The 21,430-nt window shown below is 40.6% G+C and overlaps 1 protein-coding gene across 1 annotated transcript in view; it reads left to right on the top strand.

Annotated features, from left to right (window-relative positions):
• The window catches only part of LOC124787750 (dedicator of cytokinesis protein 1), a 413,210-nt gene that overhangs the window by 48,959 nt on the left and 342,821 nt on the right, over positions 1 to 21,430 (top strand). The window contains exons 3-7 of the mRNA XM_047254617.1: positions 5,456 to 5,552; positions 7,932 to 8,077; positions 8,270 to 8,390; positions 15,834 to 16,061; positions 19,150 to 19,385. Coding sequence (XP_047110573.1) covers positions 5,456 to 5,552; positions 7,932 to 8,077; positions 8,270 to 8,390; positions 15,834 to 16,061; positions 19,150 to 19,385 — 828 coding nt within the window. The remainder of the gene's footprint in view (positions 1 to 5,455; positions 5,553 to 7,931; positions 8,078 to 8,269; positions 8,391 to 15,833; positions 16,062 to 19,149; positions 19,386 to 21,430) is intronic.

Here is a 21,430-nt window from a genome sequence, read left to right as displayed (position 1 = left end):
TGTGCCTCGGTCGTATGCAGTCCTGATTGTGGCGCTCACCTGCACGGCGCCAAACACGCATAGGACCATCATTGGCACCAAGGCAGAAGCGACTCTCATCGCTGAAGACGACACGTCTCCATTCGTCCCTCCATTCACGCCTGTCGCGACACCACTGGAGGCGGGCTGCACGATGTTGGGGCGTGAGTGGAAGACGGCCTAACGGTGTGCGGGACCGTAGCCCAGCTTCATGGAAACGGTTGCGAATGGTCCTCGCCGATACCCCAGGAGCAACAGTGTCCCTAATTTGCTGGGAAGTGGCGGTGCGGTCCCCTACGGCACTGCGTAGGATCCTACGGTCTTGGCGTGCATCCGTGCGTCGCTGCGGTCCGGTCCCAGGTCGACGGGCACGTGCACCTTCCGCCGACCACTGGCGACAACATCGATGTACTGTGGAGACCTCACGCCCCACGTGTTGAGCAATTCGGCGGTACGTCCACCCGGCCTCCCGCATGCCCACTATACGCCCTCGCTCAAAGTCTGTCAACTGCACATATGGTTCACGTCCACGCTGTCGCAGCATGCTACCAGTGTTAAAGACTGCGATGGAGCTCCGTATGCCACGGCAAACTGGCTGACACTGACGGCGGCGGTGCACAAATGCTGCGCAGCTAGCGCCATTCGACGGCCAACACCGCGGTTCCTGGTGTGTCCGCTGTGCCGTGCGTGTGATCATTGCTTGTACAGCCCTCTCGCAGTGTCCGGAGCAAGTATGGTGGGTCTGACACACTGGTGTCAATGTGTTCTTTTTTCCATTTCCAGGAGTGTAGATGGGAGATGCAGATAGATGGGGTACACTTTTTCTGTCATAGGGGTGAATAGGAGACTGATTATCTAAGATGTCTGGTCTCCTTAAACACACAATTGACAACAGCTGCAGGAGCAGCTTAACAAAAAAATATTTCCATAATTTATGTGGCTAGTGGATTTCTGATCTCTCTTTGTCTTCCTCAACATCATCCATCTTTTGCCTGCTTTTGAATTGTTGCATGATGCTGCAACTCATTAGTTCTTAATACAATGTAGCGGTATTGTCTCATTTGCAAATTCACTTGTCTTCAGAGTATCACAGACACTTGAACATATTATGACAGTACTTTTTGCTCAAAGTTCTACCATTTCTCAGCTTCAGTTACAAATGTTATATCGTAATATTTCTCTGTATTCACAGAACAGCAATATAGTGTGAGGAACAGCCCGTTTTCTAGCACCTTTAGTTATGTGTCAGATGATTTATCTAAGATCATTTTTTATTTATGTACTCTGTCACCTTTCATAATCCACTTATGGCAATTGATGAGCCAAAATGAAGTGTGAATGATAGTGATTCAGTAATTCTTTGCATCACAGAACTTTGCCAAAATTAAAATTGTTTTAAAAAGCAAACAAAACATAGTGTTCCAAGAGAACTGAATCACATATTTGTATTTCCGTCTCAATGCTCACACTTGTGATCGAGGTGTGACAGCTGTTCCCAAGTGCTGCATTGTTGTGCACCTTGCCGAATCCCATGTGGTGAATACTTCTGGTGCTCTTGATATGTCTGAATTTTGGACAGGTGTGGGATGGTTAGGTGTATTTGTTTACACTACTTACATTCTTGTTTGGCATGGTTTTATTGGGTGGGCATGTAGACATATTTCATACATTTTTCATTATAAAAGCCCAAACCAGGTTATTTATTGCAGATTTTTTTGTGGAAAATCAAAGAGGTTTTCATTCTATTCCTTAGAAGACACATTTACTTGTACAGTCATATGTCATGTTTCCAGCAAATCATTAAATGTGATGGGAGCCTATCAGGAGTAACGTTTAATTAGTTCAGTTTTTGGTATGTTCCATGGATCTTATTCATGACAACCCATTAAGATGTATAATATGCCAGTAAGCTTACAAATAAAGTGGATTTTCTCTCTGAAAACATGGGTACATGCTGGCTATTTACATAACTTGATATTTTTAATATCAGTCTTCTACAAAATTTGATAAATTGCATTAACTGACCATTCCCTTGGTTCTTAGTTGAATAGTTTATACATTATGAATGGAAAAACAGATGCCTCTTGTGTAATATTCTACACTATTGTAAAATATTACACCAATTTTGTGTGCTTTTCATTCATAAGTTTGATAAATTTTATCTAGACATGTAGAGATATTATTTACTCAGAAATCCACATATGGAGTAGAAAGAGATGCCACGTAGAAATTATTGTAAATTGTTTTTAAAACTTTCATTATATACCACCAGCTTTAAATCACAAGGGAAGAGATCAAATATTTTTTATAGCTGTGTACTTTTCTCTGCGAAAGTAAGATTAAGTTGCAGCTGATAGAGACTGTTTATGTTCTTAGCGTTATATTAATGGATGGTGCTATTATATTGGATTTGTGCTTGGTTCTTCACAATAAATGTTTGTGACAGAGTAAATCTATTGTGAGGCTATTGTTAGTTTGCCTAATTTTGTAAGCAGTTGCTAACAAGAAGTTAGAGGATGAACACCAGATGTTATCCTTACAACATGTTTATGTGCAATAAATAATTTGTGAATATGTTTAGAATTGCAAGAGAAAAATATTCCGTATGTCATAAGTGAATGAATGCCTGCAAAGTAAACCAATTTACAAATACTTTCTTCACAAAAGTCAGCAGTTACTTAAAGAACAAATGTCAGTGAAATGTAGACCGTATGTTCAGTAGAGAGGTCCATGTGGAAACCCAATTGTGGCTGACCAAGAATTGTATATTAGTGAGTATGAAACAGGTCTGTAGTGATTAATACCTGTCCTGCTACTTTCCTTAAACAGGTGTCTAACAATGGTATATTCTATTCTTTCAGGAGATATGGTTTGTGAAAAATATTCTTAAAATATTGATTACAGTACCTATATCACAACAACAAGAGGTCATAGAGGGTTTCAGGGGGAGCATAAGGGAACAATTGACACGAATGGGGGGAATGGAATACAGTAGAAGAAGAATGGGTAGCTTTGAAGAATAAAATAGTGAAGGCAGCAGAGGATCAAGTAGGTAAAAAGACGAGGGCTAATAGAAATCCTTTAATTGATGAAAGGAGAAAATATAGAAATGCAGTAAATGAAGCAGGCAAAAGGGAATACAAACGTCTCAAAAATGAGCTCAACAGGAAGTGCAAAATGGCTAAGCAGGGATGGCTAGAGGACAAATGTAAGGAGGTAGAGGCATATATCAGTAGTGGTAAAATAGATACTGCCTACAGGAAAATTAAAGAGACCTTTGGAGAAAAGAGAGCCACTTGTATGAGTATCAAGAGCTCAGATGGAAACCCAGTTCTAAGCAAAGAAGGGAAAGCAGAAAGGTGGAAGGAGTATATAGAGGGTGTATACAAGGGCGATGTACTTGAGGACAGTATTATGGAAATGGAAGAGGATGTAGATGAAGATGAAATGGGAGATATGATACTGTGTGAAGAGTTTGACAGAGCACTGAAAGACCTGAGTCGAAACAAGGCCCCAGGAGTAGATAACATTCCATTAGAACTACTGACGGCCTTGGGAGAGCCAGTCCTGACAAAACTCTACCATCTGGTGAGCAAGATGTATGAGACAGGCGAAATACCCTCAGACTTCAAGAAGAATATAACAATTCCAATCCCAAAGTAAGCAGGTGTTGATAGATGTGAAAATTATCGAACTATTAGTTTAATAAGTCATGGCTGCAAAATACTAACGCGAATTTTTTACCGACAAATGGAAAAACTGGTAGAAGCCGACCTCGGGGAAGATCAGTTTGGATTCCGTAGAAATGTTGGAACACGTGAGGCAATACTGACCCTACGACTTATCTTAGAAGAAAATTTAAGGAAAGGCAAACATACGTTTCTAGCATTTGTTGACTTAGAGAAAGGTTTTGACAGTGTTGATTGGAACACTCTCTTTCAAATTCTGAAGGTGGCAGACGTAAAATACAGAGAGCAAAGGGCTATTTACAATTTGTGCAGAAACCAAATGGCAGTTATAAGAGTCAAGGGGCATGAAAGGGAAGCAGTGATTGAGAAGGGACTGAGACAAGGTTGTGGTCTGCCCCCGATCTTATTCAGTCTGTATATTGAGCAAGCATTAAAGGAAAATTCAGAGTAGGAATTAAAATCCATGGAGAAGAAATATAAACATTGAGGTCTGCTGATGACATTGTAATTCTGTCGGAGACAGCAAGGGACCTGGAAGAGCAGTTGAACGGAATGGACAGTGTCTTGAAAGGAGGATATAAGATTAACACCAACAAAAGCAAAACGAGGATAATGGAATGTAGTCGAATTAAGTCGGGTGATGCTGAGGGAATTATATTAGGAAATGAGACACTTAAAGTAGTAAAGGAGTTTTGCTATTTGGGGAGCAAAATAACTGATGATGGTCGAAGCAGAGAGGATATAAAATGCAGACTCACAATGGCAGGGAAAGCATTTCTGAAGAGGAGAAATTTGTTAACATTGAGTATAATTTAAGTCTCATGAAGTCCTTTTCAAAGTATTTGTATGAAGTGTAGCCATGTAAGGAAGTGAAACGTGGACGATAAATAGTTTAGACAAGAAGAGAATAGAAGCTTTCGAAATGTGGTTCTACAGAAGAATGCTGAAGATTAGATGGGTAGATCACGTAACTAATGAGGAGGTATTGAATAGAATTGGGGGAAGAGGAATTTGTGGCACAACTTGACTAGAAGAAAATGGATTGGTTGGTAGGATGTGTTCTGAGGCATCAAGGGATCACCAATTTAGTACTGGAGGGCAGGGTGGAGGGTAAAAATCGTAGAGGGAGACCAAGAGATGAATACACTAAGCAGATTCAGAAGGATGTAGTTTGCAGTAGTTACGTGGAGATGAAGAGGCTTGCACAGGTTAGAGTAGCATGGAGAGCTGCATCAAGCTAGTATCTGGCCTGAAGACCACAACAATGGTATTAAAAATTTGAATAACAGTTTTCATCAGCTGAAAACTGCTTCAGCAGTCAAAAATGTTTGTCCTCCCCTTCCCAAATGAGACTTTGGTAACAAGGAGGAATTACAAAAATAAGATGTGTGCATTTATGTTAATCTTATTGCTAAGTGCTTACGTAAAATGTTAATTTTATGTGTAATACTGGATCACATTCAAAATTATTTACATTTGTCAGATTACATATTAAACAGCGTGTCTGTATGTAGCTGCCTGGGTGAGCCAGTCCACCGTTGGGGGTAGGGTAGGGAATAGCATGCCACTTACTGTAGGACAATTCGCAATAAAGAGTTTCTGTATTAAAACCACAGAACTCTGTTAATGGATACAATTTTTGCCAGGCTTAATAAATTATTCTAAATAATTAGTAGCAAGGTTGTTTGTTAGTATTTTGCATTGTCTGAGTTGAGTTGAGTAATTGACTGTAATACAATTTTTAACAGGAATACTGATGGTGAAGTATTTAACCAACCCCAGGTAGTCAATGAAATAACCTCTGTTCTTCGTGAATGGGGGCAAATATGGAAGAACTTATACAGGGTAATGTATTAATTTATTATTTTGTTATCTTATGTTTTTCTTCTACTGGTTGTCAATATATGAAGGAAATGAGTATTTATTTATGGCAAGAGTAGGCAAAACATTTAGAAAATTTACTTTTTGTAGGATGTTTTCCGATTGATGTACAACTACTGAAATGTGTTTTTACTTACGCCAATCATCTCTTACTTTGCTCTCAATTCCCCATGCTAGAGAGTTTATTTGTCAATCAACATTCATTACATATACTGAAAGCACAAGTGACCAGACTACACAATGGGATCCTCTGCAATGCATACTTAACAAGGTCCACCAAAATGACATGTATTTAAACATAAGATAGGTAATGGGTGGATCAGATTATTATTACGGGGGTTGTCCATGATGTAAGATCTCCAATGAGCTCCCATCGGGACATAGCGAGCTAGCTTAAATCTGACAACAGCACCGTGTTCCTTGCTTCCCCACACCACTATTCTTGCCAGTCCCCACCTGTCTGTGATGCTCGTTCTTGGTGTAGCAGTCGGTAATGATGGAAGGGAAAATAGATGCTCCAGCCAAATGTGAATTGCATTCTGTGATTAGAGTTCTATGGTTTAAGGGGTCAGCCCCTATCGAAATCCATCGCCAGTTGACCGATGTGTGTGGAGAAAAGTGTATGGATGTTAAAAATGTGTGTAAATGGTGTAGGAAGTTCACAGATGGCCATACAAATGTGCACAACGAGGCTGGCCGTGGCAACCATCGGTTTCGAATGAGATAGTGACAAAAGTTGAAGATGTTTTGCTTCTGGATTGGCATGTGACTATGTGAGAGATTGCTGAACTAATAGGGGATGTCTGTAAGACTACAATGGACAAGATTTCGATGGACATTTTGAAGTATCACAGTGTGTAGGCCAGATAAGTGCTGTGGATGCTCAGTAATGAACACAAAAAGAAGCACTTTGAAAGTGCCTGCAAATTTCTCCGCCGTTACTGGGAAGAGGGGTGAGGAATTTCTGGGTTCAGTTGTAACCGGGGAGGAGATTTCAGACCACTACTTCACACCAGAGACTAAGGGACAATCGAAACAGTGGCAGCATTTCAGTTCTCCAAATTTCAAGAAATTCAAGCAAAAGCCGTCAGCAGGGAAGGTGATGACGCCAGTATTCTGTGATAGGAAAGGCGCTCTGCTGGTCGACTGCCTGGAAAGAGGTACAACAACCAGTGTGATAAGGCACCACGAAACATCAGTGGAGCTCCGCCAGGCTATACAGAACAAAAGGAGGAGTCGGCTGACAAAGGGAGTTCGTTTGTACCGTGACGAGGCCCACCCTCATGTCGCCAGCACCATGACAGATCTCATCACCAAATTTGGGTGGGAAATCATTGACTATCCTCCATACATCCCTGATTTGGCTCCCGGTGACTACTATTTGTTCCCCAGCTTGAGACAACACTTGGGAGGGGGGGAATTAAATTCTCAAGTGGTGAAGAGCTGAAGGCCCCTTCCCGCACGAGTCGACAGGAGAGTGGTGTGACACAGATATGAAAAAGCTTTCTGAGCGTCTCCAAAAAACGCTTCAGTTGTGATGGGGACTATGTTGAAAAATAACTAAAGGTCCAAGCTTTCGGAATAGGTAATTGATTTTGCAATAAAATGATGTTTACTACCTGAAAAAGCATTGGAGATCTTAATTTATGGACAATGCTCATGCAACCCACAAAGTAGCTGAGGCATCGGTGTTCCACACTCTATAAGACAGTCTGCTCCAGTGTCAAACAAACAGTTTTACTCTGCAAGCAGCGTAAGATGTAATGCTTGGAACATGCATGATGGAGAAGAGGTATTCAAATCTCCATTCATCTGTTCTGTGTGTGATTTCCCCCCCCCCCCCCCCCCCCCCCCCCCTCTCTCTCTCTCTCTCTCTCTCTCTCTCTCTCTCTCTCTCTCTCTCTCTCTCTCTCTTTAAATCACTTCTGGGAATGGGAATTGTCAGTGAAGCCAGGATCAATTTTTTGTCTTAGTATTGTCCAGTCTAAGCCAGTGCTCCACCCACAGTGACATGATATACTTTTAACGTTTCTCCTTCCTTGTTATTATGGAACATGAGAACAATGCTGCTTTGATTCAAGAGCAGATTATATGTTGTGAGAACCTTTCCTAATTTTGACAGATGAAGATCATCTATTTCAATTAGTCAGTAGTAATGATTATAATATGATAGTTGAAGTTTTACATAAGTTACTTTAAAAGAAAGTTAAGAATGCATAGTTCTGTATTGATAAAATTCAATAAAAATGAGAACAAAGTTGTTACATTATGGTTCACAGTACCTTAAACTTAGTCATATGTCACAATAGCAAAATTTAATGAATGTGTAACTAATATTTCCAGACGCACAGCAAAAACTTCAAAGCTGTGGAACATCAGATACTTGAGCTTTTGCAGTACCGCAGCAAGATTTTGTCAGGAACTCTGCCCGTTGATGAACTTAAAGAACTTAAACAGCAAGTTACTTCCAAAATAGATATGGGGAACAAGTAAGAACTTTATTCTTTTATTTTTAGTTGTTAATGCCTCCTAACTTAAAGTTGAAATTCCCTTTGTGACTATTTTTCAATCACAGTGTAAATAATTACAGAATGGTTTATTTATTTTGAGGCGTCAAAAATAAGTCAAATAAAATTAAATCACTAATTTTTTACTTACATGAAACATGTCTCTCTGTGCAGAATGCTGGATTTAGATATGGTTGTGCGGGATAAGAATGGTAACATTTTGAGTCCAGACATAACATCTACCATTCAGTTATACAGGCAACATGAGATGGCTACAGAACGCATTAAGAAAGCAGTAAGTATTCTGATCAGTGATAAATATGTTTGTATTTACATTTAAGAAGTATTGGAAAGATATTAATCATAACAAAGATTATGATGCACTAAAATATATATATTCTACAAGCTTTATTACAGAGATTGTACAGTTTAACACAGAGTAGGAAATAAGTAAAGAATAAGATTGTCACTACTTGTGATGCTACACAGAATGTGATGTATTGATTAGTAGACTTAAATAGCCCAAGTAAAAAAAAAAAAAAAAAATTAAAATTGACTTTATACCACTTTATAGACCTTCATAAGTAAGACAGGTATTGCAGTTAGCCTCCAGCACTTTCATTGTTTTTAGGAGAAAGCCACATAGGAGCACATAACAGAGACTTCTAAATGGCTGTAAGACCACGTAGGATTTCTAAATAACTTTGCAAGCTTATCTGTTTCTTTAGACAATGAATGACATGTAATGACGAAGTCTTCCAAAAAAGTAACAAGGTGCAATAACAAACATGTTAGACACCAGTTTTATTGTATACTGCAGGAAACTTAATCATGAAGGAAAGGTAAAAAAATTAAATTGCTAACCATGGAAATGAAGTTTGCAAAAAGTTCAACAGATGTAATAAAAATGGGAAAACTGGAAAATCAAAGTGTTGGGAGGACAACATAGGAGGAATCACTACAAGAGAGGGTTGATGGGAAAAAAGATTAAAATCGTAAGGATGTGTAGAGAATGGTTGAGATGTGGGTGCCTAGGGTCAGATGTCTAAAAGGAGTGGAAGAAAGAAAAAACACAGAATAGAGTAGAAGGATAGTAGTGACAGAGGTACCACCACCACCACCACCACAACCACCACTACTCAAAATACAACCTACGAAGGTGGACCCCCAGATGTCTTTGAGAAAATGAAGCTTAAAATGAAGCACAGGCTTATTCTTAATGTGTTAGGGATAGAATAACGTAAGATTATGAATATAATAGAGGGAAACATTCCACGCGTATTGCCATCGCTCATACCTCACCTGTCTTTCAACAACATCTGTGCCTCTGTACTTCCGCCTCGACTGACATCTTTGCCCAAACTCTTTGCCTTTACGATGTCTGCTTGTGTCTGTGTATGTGCGGATGGATATCTCTCTGTGTGTGTGTGTGTGTGTGTGTGTGTGTGTGTGTGTGTGTGAAGCTGGCCATTGGACAGGTGGAGGTCAACGTCAAGGAAAGTGGCATGGCATTTGTAGTAGGACCAGGTGAATCTGATGGAACCAAAGGAGTTGAGGTTGGAGAGGAAATTCTGGAGTTCTTCTTCACTGCGAGTCCAGATCATGAAGATGTCATCAATAAATCTGTACCAAACTTTGGGTTGGCAGGCCTGGGTAACCAAGAAGGCTTCCTCTAAGCGACCCATGAATAGGTTGGCGTACGAGGGGGCCATCCTGGTACCCATGGCTGTTCCCTTTAATTGTTGGTATGTCTGGCCTTCAAAAGTGAAGAAGTTGTGGGTCAGGATGAAGCTGGCTAAGGTGATGAGGAAAGAGGTTTTAGGTAGGGTGGCAGGTGATCGGCGTGAAACGAAATGCTCCATCACAGCGAGGCCCTGGACGTGCGGAATATTTGTGTATAAGGAAGTGGCATCAATGGTTACAAGGATGGTTTCTGGGGGTAATGGATTGGGTAAGGATTCCAGGCGTTCGAGAAAGTGGTTGGTGTCTTTAATGAAGGATGGGAGACTGCACGTAATGGGTTGAAGGTGTTGATCTATGTAGGCAGAGATACGTTCTGTGGGGGCTTGGTAACCAGCTACAATGGGGCAGCCGGGATGATTGGGTTTGTGGATTTTAGGAAGAAGGTAGAAGGTAGGGGTGCGGGGTGTCGGTGGGGTCAGGAGGTTGATGGAGTCAGGTGAAAGGTTTTGCAGGGGGCCTAAGGTTCTGAGGATTCCTTGAAGCTCCGCCTGGACATCGGGAATGGGGTTACCTTGGCAAACTTTGTATGTGGTGTTGTCTGAAAGCTGACGCAGTCCCTCAGCCACATACTCCCGACGATCAAGTACCACGGTCATGGAACCCTTGTCCGCCGGAAGAATGATGATGGATCGGTCAGCCTTCAGATCACGGATAGCCTGGGCTTCAGCAGTTGTGATGTTGGGAGTAGGATTAAGGTTTTTTAAAGAAGGATTGAGATGCAAGGCTGGAAGTCAGAAATTCCTGGAAAGTTTGGAGAGGGTGATTTTGAGGAAGAGGAGGTGGGTCCCGCTGCGACGGAGGACGGAACTGTTCCAGGCAGGGTTCAATTTGGATGGTGTCTTGGGGAGTTGGATCATTAGGAGTAGGATTAGGATCATTTTTCTTCGTGGCAAAGTGATATTTCCAGCAGAGAGCACGAGTGTAGGACAGTAAATCTTTGACGAGGGCTGTTTGGTTGAATCTGGGAGTGGGGCTGAAGGTGAGGCCTTTGGATAGGACAGTGGTTTCGGATTGGGAGAGAGGTTTGGAGGAAAGGTTAACTACTGAATTAGGGTGTTGTGGTTCCAGATTGTGTTGATTGGAATTTTGAGGTTTTGGAGGGAGTGGAGCTGGAAGTGGGAGATTGAGTAGATGGGAGAGACTGGGTTTGTGTGCAATGAGAGGAGGTTGAGGTTTGCTGGAAAGGTTGTGAAGGGTGAGTGAGTTGCCTTTCCGGCCTGTAGGAGGATGCTCTGAACAGCCGGTGTGGATGTGGGAAAGGAAATATTAAGGACTTTTATTAAGGATAGGAGTTGACGGGTGTGTTCATTGGCTGAGTTGATGTGTAGGTGAAGGATTAGGTGGGTGAGGGCAATGTATTGTTCAGTTTGGAACTGGTATAGGGACTGATGGAAAGAAGAGTTGCAGCCAGAGATGGGAACTTTAAGTGTGAGGCCTTTGGGGGTAATGCCAAATGTCGGACAAGCCTGAGAAAATAGAATATGGGAGCGTAATCTGGCTAGGGCGAAGGCATGTTTGCGGAGGGAATGTAAATAAAACTTAATGGGGTCGTTGTGGGGGTGTTGTGAGGGTGACATGGTATTAGAAGGTGGAAAGTGTAACATGAGGCTGAAATGAAAATGAAAATAAAAATATATGGGGAGGGATAAAAGTGGACTGGAAAGTAACTGGAGATCTGGTGTGAAAAAAGGCGAAAAGGTATTGGTTACAGCTGGGCTATGTTGGACTTGGGTTGGTAGACAATGATGTGCACAAAGGTTAGGTGGTTGTGTTGCCGCCAAAACACGTTAGAGGACGGAGAAATTCGGGAAAATTTCGAAAAAACTGCGTGTAATATATTAAAAGGAGTGGTTTTGTGGTGGCAGATTATGAAAATGAGGCTAACAATTGTCTGACGAAGAAATAATGATGTTAAAACCTGTGGGAAGCGGATAAAAATTATCAGTGATGTGGGAAAAACGGAAATGAAAATAAAGCGAAAGTTGTTAGATCAAAGGCAGAGCCACATGTGAAAGCACCCACGTGATTTACCAGCTGACCTGCCTACACTGTGATGCATTCTATGTGGGAATGACCAGCAACAAACTGTCCATTCGCATGAATGGACACAGGCAGACAGTGTTTGTTGGTAATGAGGATCACCCTGTGGCTAAACATGCCTTGGTACACGGCCAGCACATCTTGGCACAGTGTTACACCGTTCGGGTTATCTGGATACTTCCCACCAACACCAACCTATCCAAACTCCGGAGATGGGAACTTGCTCTTCAATATATCCTCTCTTCCCATTACCCACCAGGCCTCAATCTCCGCTAATTTCAAGTTGCTGCCACTCATACCTCGCCTGTCATTCAAAATCATCTTTGCCTCTGCACTTCCACCTCGACTGACATCTCTGCCCAAACTCTTTGTCTTTAAATATGTCTGCTTGTGTCTGTATATGTGTGGATGGATATGTGTGTGTGTGCGTGCGAGTGTATACCAGTCCTTTTTTCCCCCTAAGGTAAGTCTTTCTGCTCCCGGGATTGGAATGACTCCTTACCCTCTCCCTTAAAACCCACATCCTTTCGTCTTTCCCTCTCCTTCCCTCTTTCCTGATGAGGCAACAGTTTGTTGTGAAAGCTTGAATTTTGTGTGTATGTTTGTGTTTGTTTGTGTGTCTGTCGACCTGCCAGCACTTTCATTTGGTAAGTCACATCATCTTTTTATATATATATATATATATATATATATATATATACACACACACACACACACACACACACACACACACACACACACGCCCTCTCCCTTAAAACTCACATCCTTTCATCCTTTCCTCTAATTCCCTCTTTCCTGATGAAGCGACTGTGGGTTGCAAAAGCTTGAATTTTGTGTGTGTGTTTGTGTTTGTTATTGTCTCTATCAATGTACCAATGCTTTCATTTGGTAAGTTACATCAGCTTTGCTTTTAGATATATTTTTCCCACGTGGAATGTTTCCCTCTATTATATATATCCCCCCCTCCTCATCTCTACCACTGCCCACACTCCTACCTTCTACATGCTTTCTGAAGTAAAAACAACCCAGGATGCCCCATTATGGCAGGTTACTGTGCCCGCACTGAGAGAATCTCTGCTTTCATTGACCAACACCTTCAGCCTATCACTCACTACCTACCATCCTATATAAAAGATACCAACCGTTTCCTCCACTGCTTCTCCCTGTTCCTTTATCACATGGTGCCCTGCTCATAACGATTGATGCCACCTCCCTTTACGCTAACATTCATAATGCCCATGGCCTTGCCACTATTGAACATTATCACCTTTCCCAGTGTCCAACAGATTTCAGATCTACAGTCACCTTCCTGATCAACTATATCCTCACCCACAATTACTCCTCCTTTGAAGGCATTACGTGCAAACAAATCTGGGGTACGGCAATGGGCCTCCACATGGCACCATCCTGTGCCAGCATATTCATGGACCATCTAGACGAATCCTTTCTAAATACCTAGAATCCCAAACCCCTCACCTGGGTCAGATTCATTGATGACATTCTCATAATCTGGATCGAGGTTGATGACACCCTATCCACATTCCTCCAGAACCTCAACGCCTTCTCCACCTTTGATTCACCTGCCCCTCCTCAGTCCAACAAGCTGCCCCCATTGATGTTGACCTCTACTTCAAAGACGGCTACATCAGCACCTTCGACCATATGAAACTCACCAACCACCACCGATACCTCCACTTCAACAGTTGCCACTCATTCCCTACCATATAACCTAGCCACCCATGGCTTTTGCATCTGTAGCGAAGAGTTATCCCTCCCAAAATATACCAAGGGTGTCACTGAGGCCTTCCAGACCATAATTACACTCCCAACATCATGCAAAAATAGATCTCTTAGACCTTATGCTTGCACAAGCAGCACTTTACCCTCCCCCACCCCTACCATGCTATCCCTCCCCTTCCCAGCCTCCTCCTCACCGCCACCATCCAGATTGCTCCTCCCATCAGATGCAGTTGTACGCAGTCTGACCTTGGTGGACAGAGATAACAGTCAGGTGTCTGAGAGTTGCATTTGCATAATTGTGTGTGTGTGTGTGTGTGTGTGTGTGTGTGTGTGTGTGTGTTACATTTGAGGTGGTTTAAACCTTTCAACAATAGATTTATACATTGTGAGAGAAAGTTTACAGTTACAATTTATTGCCATGTCCTAATTTACTCAAAAAAGTTTATAGATGTAATTATGAACTGCAAACTTCCAACTTTCTCCAGAGCAAAGTTAATTTTTGACATACACCACTTGGCAGTCAACCTGCCCATATGATAAGAGGCATTGTACACTTTTGAGTTGTTGTTATGGGTGACTATTTTTTGTAAATGTAGTTGGAAACCAAATATAGGAATTTTATGAAAAGGAAATCTTAGGTGTGATAAGAAAAAATAGTTAAGTATCCACAATGGCATAACTTGAATAAAAGGGCACTCAGAAAGAAATGAGCTGGAGGCTGTAAAATGAAAACCGCTGAAGGGATTGTAATGCCATTGCCTAAGGAAGAAGGTGTGGGCTCTATAAAAGTGCTGAGTCCCCAAACTGGCTGCTAGGGGACATGAGAGCATACACATGTGATGACAGAGCAAGCACATGCACACGCTGCCCATCTACTGCACTCATTAGTGTTGAAAACAGAGAATTGGAAGTTTTGAATCAAAAGAGCAAAGTGGTATAGTGCATTTCCAGAGAGCGGAAAGAATGTGGGGAATGGAAATTCATTGAAGATTGGCACAAGTGTATGGAGAAGAATGCATTTTAATTGCAATTCCAATGCTCAAGCCTACCCTTGGGCAAGGCTGCTTCATTAGTGGGGCCATCCACATGCTGGTCACTGGTATCGGTAAAGCAGTGTGATGTCCCAGATCACACATTGTCAGCCAATGACATCTGTCCTTTCTTCAATCACTTTATTTATCAATAAAGATGCAGTAAAGGTCAGAGTTTGCATAAATTGAAACATTTTTGTAGTCTCGGGTTGTGGTATGTGTTTCGGGGACCCTTATCTTCCTGTCTTGTTTATGTGCTAGGCAGTACATTGCCCCAAGCTGCTTGTCTCAGAGGCTGACAGAGACATCTTGGATCAAGCATTATTTGACCACGTTTCCTCCAAGTGGAGAATTAAAAGGGGATAAACCCAATCTTAACATATTCGGAGAACACTGATGGTTTGAATGCCACAGCGAATGTGGATGTGTCTTTAAGTTTAGCACAAACTCTTTTGCTTCAAAAACAGTTTAATGATCCTATTATTTCTGAAGGTTGACAGAGTCTCTGTTCATTGCATTCATTATATTCTTGCATGACATTACCAAAGCTTTTGTGTAATATAGCTACTATGGAGTATATAATGCATGGGGAGTGATGAAACTGGGTCTAAGTTCACAGTTCTCAATTGATGGTGTTCCAGGTGTGTCAAATAGCATTGAAATCAGGTATACTGAGAAGAATTTATGTGGAGGGAGGGGGGGAGGAGGGGGGGGAGCGGGGGGGGGGGGGGGGGGAGGTTGTGAGCGAGTACGACCTGTATCATCAAAGCACAGTTTTTGCATGCCAAATGTTTGTCACATTGGTAACCATTTAAGAGACTGACAACATTCCAGCCACACGACACTAAATTATTTGACCAGTCACAGCAACAGAATTACACTGATCATAGTAGAAAGCTGGAACAACAGTGGCAGCTGCTATTTTTTCAATGTGCCTTCTACTTCATACTTAAATTTGATTTATTTATACATGTTTGTCACTTTCAGTCTACATCTTTCGAGGAGTTTCCAATACTTGTTATTTTTTGCCTTCTACTTCATACTTAAATTTGATTTATTTATACATGTTTGTCACTTTCAGTCTACATCTTTCGAGGAGTTTCCCTTTTTCAGATGAAAATTATATTTTTATTTCATTTGCTTGTGGTACTTTACTAATTTCATGTTTTTCTTCTTCTTTTCAGTCTATGGAAAGTGAAAAACCTCAAAAGGTCGTTACTCATTATTCACACATTGTGTTTGTATCAGTTCGAAATTTTGTTTGCAAAATGACAGAAGATGCTGAGTTACTGATGAATCTGTATGATGCGAATACAAACAAAGCAATCACGGAGAACTACGTAGTGCGGTGGAGCAAAGAAGGACTTGCCAAAGATATAGATCAGCTTTATAATCTACGTGTACTATTTACAGTAAGTTGATTTTTCAGCAAAATACTGTTGTGATTTGTGCTTTGATTTTCATCTACATTTGATATATCAACAGCTCTTTTATTCTCTTGAGTAGCTGGTTTTTGTAATTGTGTGCAGTTGAATTTTAAACCTCTGCATACATACATGCGCCTTTTTTTTTTTCTCCATGAATGTAAATGATGGGATCCACAATCATAACTACCACCACATATCCTTTCAAAGATTTTGCATCAAACTTGTTCCATTTTTATTTAGGAATCCAAGAATAGCATTCCATTCCAAACATCACAAAATTATCAAAATGACATTTCCTCAAAAATATTTCAGTTGACATTTCACCTTTCATCTTCGCGGGACGAGTTCAATTCAAAGTGTGTGTTGCAGCCAGAACAGCATCACCACACATGAGCAACACCAAGAACATGTCATCTCACAAAGGATTCTATTTTCCCACTCAGAAACTCCGTTCTGCTGAGGAGGATATGGTGGAGTAATCAAATGTGTCATCCCAGTTTACTCTACAAACTTATGTTTATCTTTGCTGTAGAACTCCTTGCCATTGTCTGTACGTAATTCTTTCATGGTAACATCAACTTGAATTTCAATGAACAGTGGTAATTTTTCTTCAATTTCATGTTTGTGTTGCAAAATTCTAAAATTGGAAAAACCGTCCTTAAAAACAACAAAGCATTAATGGAACTGCTAATAATTTTCTTCCATTGGTCAACAAAAATCTGCAGAAAGTAATTCTCCAGCTTTAGTGGGTTTCTGCACTTTTTCACCACGTGCCGGCCAATGATATTTATCACAGACACACCCTTCAGAAAAGCTACTATCAGTCTTTGTCTCTATACTAAGACCATTTAAAAACTGGCACACAGAATGATACCCATTTTTTCATGCCATCCGAAAATAAATTACAGGATCCATCAGGACAAAAACGAATATCTTCAAAATATTGTTCTGTCCATTGAATATCTATACGACAACTCGACCTGTACCAAATGCTTTAATTTTGCACGCCATTCTTGGCACTATCCATCTGCTTTAGAGTTTCAAATGGTTCATGCGTAGTGTACCAGTCATGTTGAGGTGTTATGTGATGTATTGCACCACTGTCAAAGTAACACTCATCGCAGCCCAGTGGATTTACATCTACAGAAAAGATGTTGCTTCTTGCTAATAAAAGTTCTTTATTTGTTTTTGAAGAATCTTAAATTTTACACTGTGTTACACTAGTTAACAATATAGCAGTCTTCTCTGTTGTCTGTGCATATATTTTTATTTGGCCGACGGCCCCTTTTTGTACATTGTTTTGATAAGTGACCTACTTTACCACATAAAAAGTGTCTTCTGTCTTCATTCCTTTTATAATGAAACGTTTTTAAAGCATCTGGTGCAGATGAAGTTTGTTTACACCTTTGTCACTGTTTGTTAATCTTCACTTTCAACATCATTGCTGTAGCTCCACTTTCTTCATCAGAATGTGTTGTTCTCAGTTTATAATTTAAACAATGTTTATAACCTATTCCATGTCTCTTCTTCAGTAGGTATATCATTCCATGTAATACAAATGCAATCTATCTCTTTGCTCAAAGTTTGCAAAAATTGTGCACAAAGGTCACCAACATCAGTCGGTTTTTCTAACAGTGAAAGTGGAGTTTGTACTTCATTGAATTTGGTAAATGGTGCTGTATACCACCAGCTGCTTCCCACACAATATCACAAAACTTGTGTTTAAGCAGAATAATCTTATCAGTTGAGTAAACATTGTAAATTTTATGTAGCTAATCCCAAATTTCTTGAAAGTCTTGCATTACTGAACACAAACAGAGTTGGTATTGATCAATAGAATTAGCCATTTCCTTGCTTTTGTGTGAGATGTGTTATGGAATTAGGAAAACGTGAACGCCATAGATTGTGTAGGCATCCAACCTGAAGCCATTTTGACTTGTGTGCTGCATGGATTTTAAAAGATTGCCATTTTCCAGTTTTCAAACATTTTAAGCTGCGAGATCATTATGGGAATAATAGAGGGAAAATTATAGAAATAGACTGTTGCAGATCTATATTCCTCTTAACTGTATTGTTAAAAATCATGAAAAAGGAGATCTACCTATACCAGCACCCAAACATGCTGACAGAAATCCAATTTAACTTATTACTAGATCATGAGCCATTAGGATGAGTGTTAAAATTGGCTCTTTCCATGTTTAACTAGTGCTGCCAGCGTATCAAGCATGGCATACTGTTCCATATATTCTAGAATGGAACATAATGATTTGTATGAGGACTGACCACCACTTAGAAAATACAAGTCAGATTGGACAGGTAGACAAACACACAGACTGACCAGTGAGTTTTTGACAAAGTTATTTTTTGTAGTTCAAGTGTGACTGTAGTTTTATTGCATGATGGTGTCTTTGATCTGGTACACAAGTATTGGCCAACAATATTAAATCATATATAACTATTAGTAAAGCATTGCAGCTTCCTCCTCTTCCCCCCTACCCCCCCCCCCCCCCCCTTCTCCTCTTGAAATCTGCTTCAGTCTCATTTTGTAGTTTCCACAGCATCCCAGTTTGGAGCTGACTGGAGATTGCATTATGCAATGGTGTATATAGAGAGGCACTGGCATAATATCTGTAGTATATGTAATCTCTCTGATGGAGATTTCTTGCATTTGTGACAAAAATAACACATTATTTTACATTAAGACACACCCAGAATTTTTTTTATAAACTTGGTCTGACCTTAGAAGCTAGCATCCGCATGACTTCTCTAAACTTTATTTGTAATAAATATGAGATCAAATCCACAATGGAAGCCAGTGTGTTTGTTTCAAAATGCCTTTAAAAAGAGAGCAAATTAAGAATACTGCTATTTTTATGCTATTGTGGTAACATAATTTATCTTGTGAACACAGTGAATACACTATCATTTTTGACACCTTGCACGTTGATGATGAATGTTCGCTGCTCTTGTGGGGGGGGGGGGGGGAATTTGTAGGTCATCTTAATAGCCATTAGCTATTGTTATTTTGAAAGTGTGTGTGTTAGTGAGACTAATTAAAAGTGTCTGATTGTAGGATCTGGGTAGTAGAGATCTGACAAGATCAAAAGTATATCTAGTCTGCTATATCATTCGAATTGGTGCGATGGAAGTGAGGGATATCGATCATCGTCGAAGCTCTCAAGTACCAAAGAAACTACATGCCGAAGGTATGAGGAGGCCTTGGGGAGTTGCTGCAATGGATATTACCCTTTTCCTTTGTGGAAAGATGGAAAGTGATGAAGAGAAACACCACTTCATTCCATTTCTGCAGTAAGTCACTTTTGCATTAGCATTATAAAGTTTGACATTTTTTTAAATTTTTTTTTACTTCTCCTGAACTTTTTATCTCTGTTAGCATTTATTTATCTTAAAATGCGTTTTTACTGTCTTGTCATTGCTCTGTTTCTGAGATAAATTGCAGTATAGATGTAGGTATGTGCTGCAGTCTCCACAGGAAAGGTTAATAATGTTTTCATTAAAACTGAAGCGACAGATGTTTGTGAGGTGTATCTCCAGCTCATAGAGAGCTTAACATTAATATTGAATGAATAGATGGTTACATATTTATGCTACTTGGAAATGTATTCTTCATAAATAGTCCATACAGAAGCCATATAACAAACTTTGTAGTGCTGAGGTTATGCGTTTTAATGACATTATCTACCAAAATATTACTTGGTGTAGAACCATTGTTTATTTATTTGTCTTGTACAAGCATCAATTAGTTAAACTTGGAAAGGAAAAATAGAACACATTCAAGATGTTTAGAGTAATTAATGGGGAAACAAGAAATATTAGTATCACAGACTGACTGTGCTACAGTCTATTATATACTAAAGATTGATCAATTTCTTTGATTAATGTATGGACATGGACTGAACACTAATATTGTCATCATATGTTGTAAGTATTTCACTGATAAGCATTGTCACTTGACAATTTCAAGTTCACCTAGTAAGTGCCTAGTTTTTTTTTTCAGTTCTTTCTCAGTGCAAGGGAAAGTCCAGGTTAGAATATCAAGTCAGAAACGGCTTTACAGCTTGGGAATTATTTACAAATTTATTGAGGTAACTTACACAATTTGTAAATGTGTCATTTTGTAACAAATCACCTAAAGTTCTATTCACATACTGCATCAGTGCCCCATTCTGCCACCGGGAGCACCAGTGTCGTGCAAAATTAAAATGGCTACTTTCACTAGTGTATAGCATGCTTGCTGTGTGTTGTAGAGTTTGTTTCATGAAACCAAAACAATCATTCAGTGTAAACTTTGCAGCAAATACAGTAAAGAACTTTCTAGCAGGTGTACAATTTACTCCTCGCACAAGAATTTTGTTCAGATGGGTTGTCGTCGGATTGGATGTGAAGGACTAATTGTGTGGCCATCTCGCTCCCCAAACTTGACACCACTGGAGTTCTTTGTATGGGGTTTCATTAAGGACCATTAGTATGTTCCTTCTCTACCAAACAACTTAGCTGACACGAAAAGCTGAATCTACGTTGCCGTTGTGCAAGTTACACCCAATTTGCTGCATTGAGTGCACAGAGAAATTTATTACCGTGGGAAGTTTGCCACATCACAAATGGTAGTCACATTGAACCAAAATGACACTTGACACTTTTATGTGGAACTTGAAGGTGTTTGCTACAAAATGACATACCTGACTATTCTGTAAGTTATCTTAATAAATTTCTAAATCATTCCAAAGTTCTAAAGTGCTTTATGACCCATCCTGCAGAATGAAAAGGACAGACTGCTACTAAGCATGGATTGAGTTGCAGACTGGTACAACGAAAAGGCTGTTACACATTGAGATTTCAGCCAAAGCCTTCTTCAGAAAGGAAAGACACACACATTTACAAAAGCAAGCACACCTCATGCACGCATGATTGTTATCTGCAGCCACTCTGCCCTGAATGCAACTGTGCTGAGCAAAAGCGGCAGCCTGGAGATGGATGGCGAAGGGAGGGATAGCAGGGTGTGAGTGCAGGGAGAGATGTGGGTAGTGCCTGGCAAAGTGAGCAGGGACTAGAAGGCCAGGCGCACCCTCAAGAGACTTTGGGTGGAAGGGACGGGATGAAAAGCAGTCTGCCACTGCATCCACTGATCTTTTCCGCTTCTCTATTCTTCTCCTTTGCACTTCCCTTTCCTCCCCCCTCCCATTGTCACAGACCCCAGACACAGTGCGTGGCAGCTTTGTTCTGCCACCTTCTAGTCCCTGTGTGCCGCACCAGACAGGATTCACTTCTCTCCTCCCATCCATATCCTGTTATCGCGTGTGCGCGCGTGCGCGTGGGAGTGGGCGCGTGCGCGC

Source organism: Schistocerca piceifrons, chromosome 3 (genome assembly GCF_021461385.2).
Source record: "Schistocerca piceifrons isolate TAMUIC-IGC-003096 chromosome 3, iqSchPice1.1, whole genome shotgun sequence".
Classification (NCBI taxonomy): Eukaryota; Metazoa; Arthropoda; class Insecta; order Orthoptera; family Acrididae; genus Schistocerca; species Schistocerca piceifrons.
The sequence above is the reverse complement of the archived record's forward strand: the minus strand, read 5'-3'. Positions and strand labels throughout refer to the sequence as shown.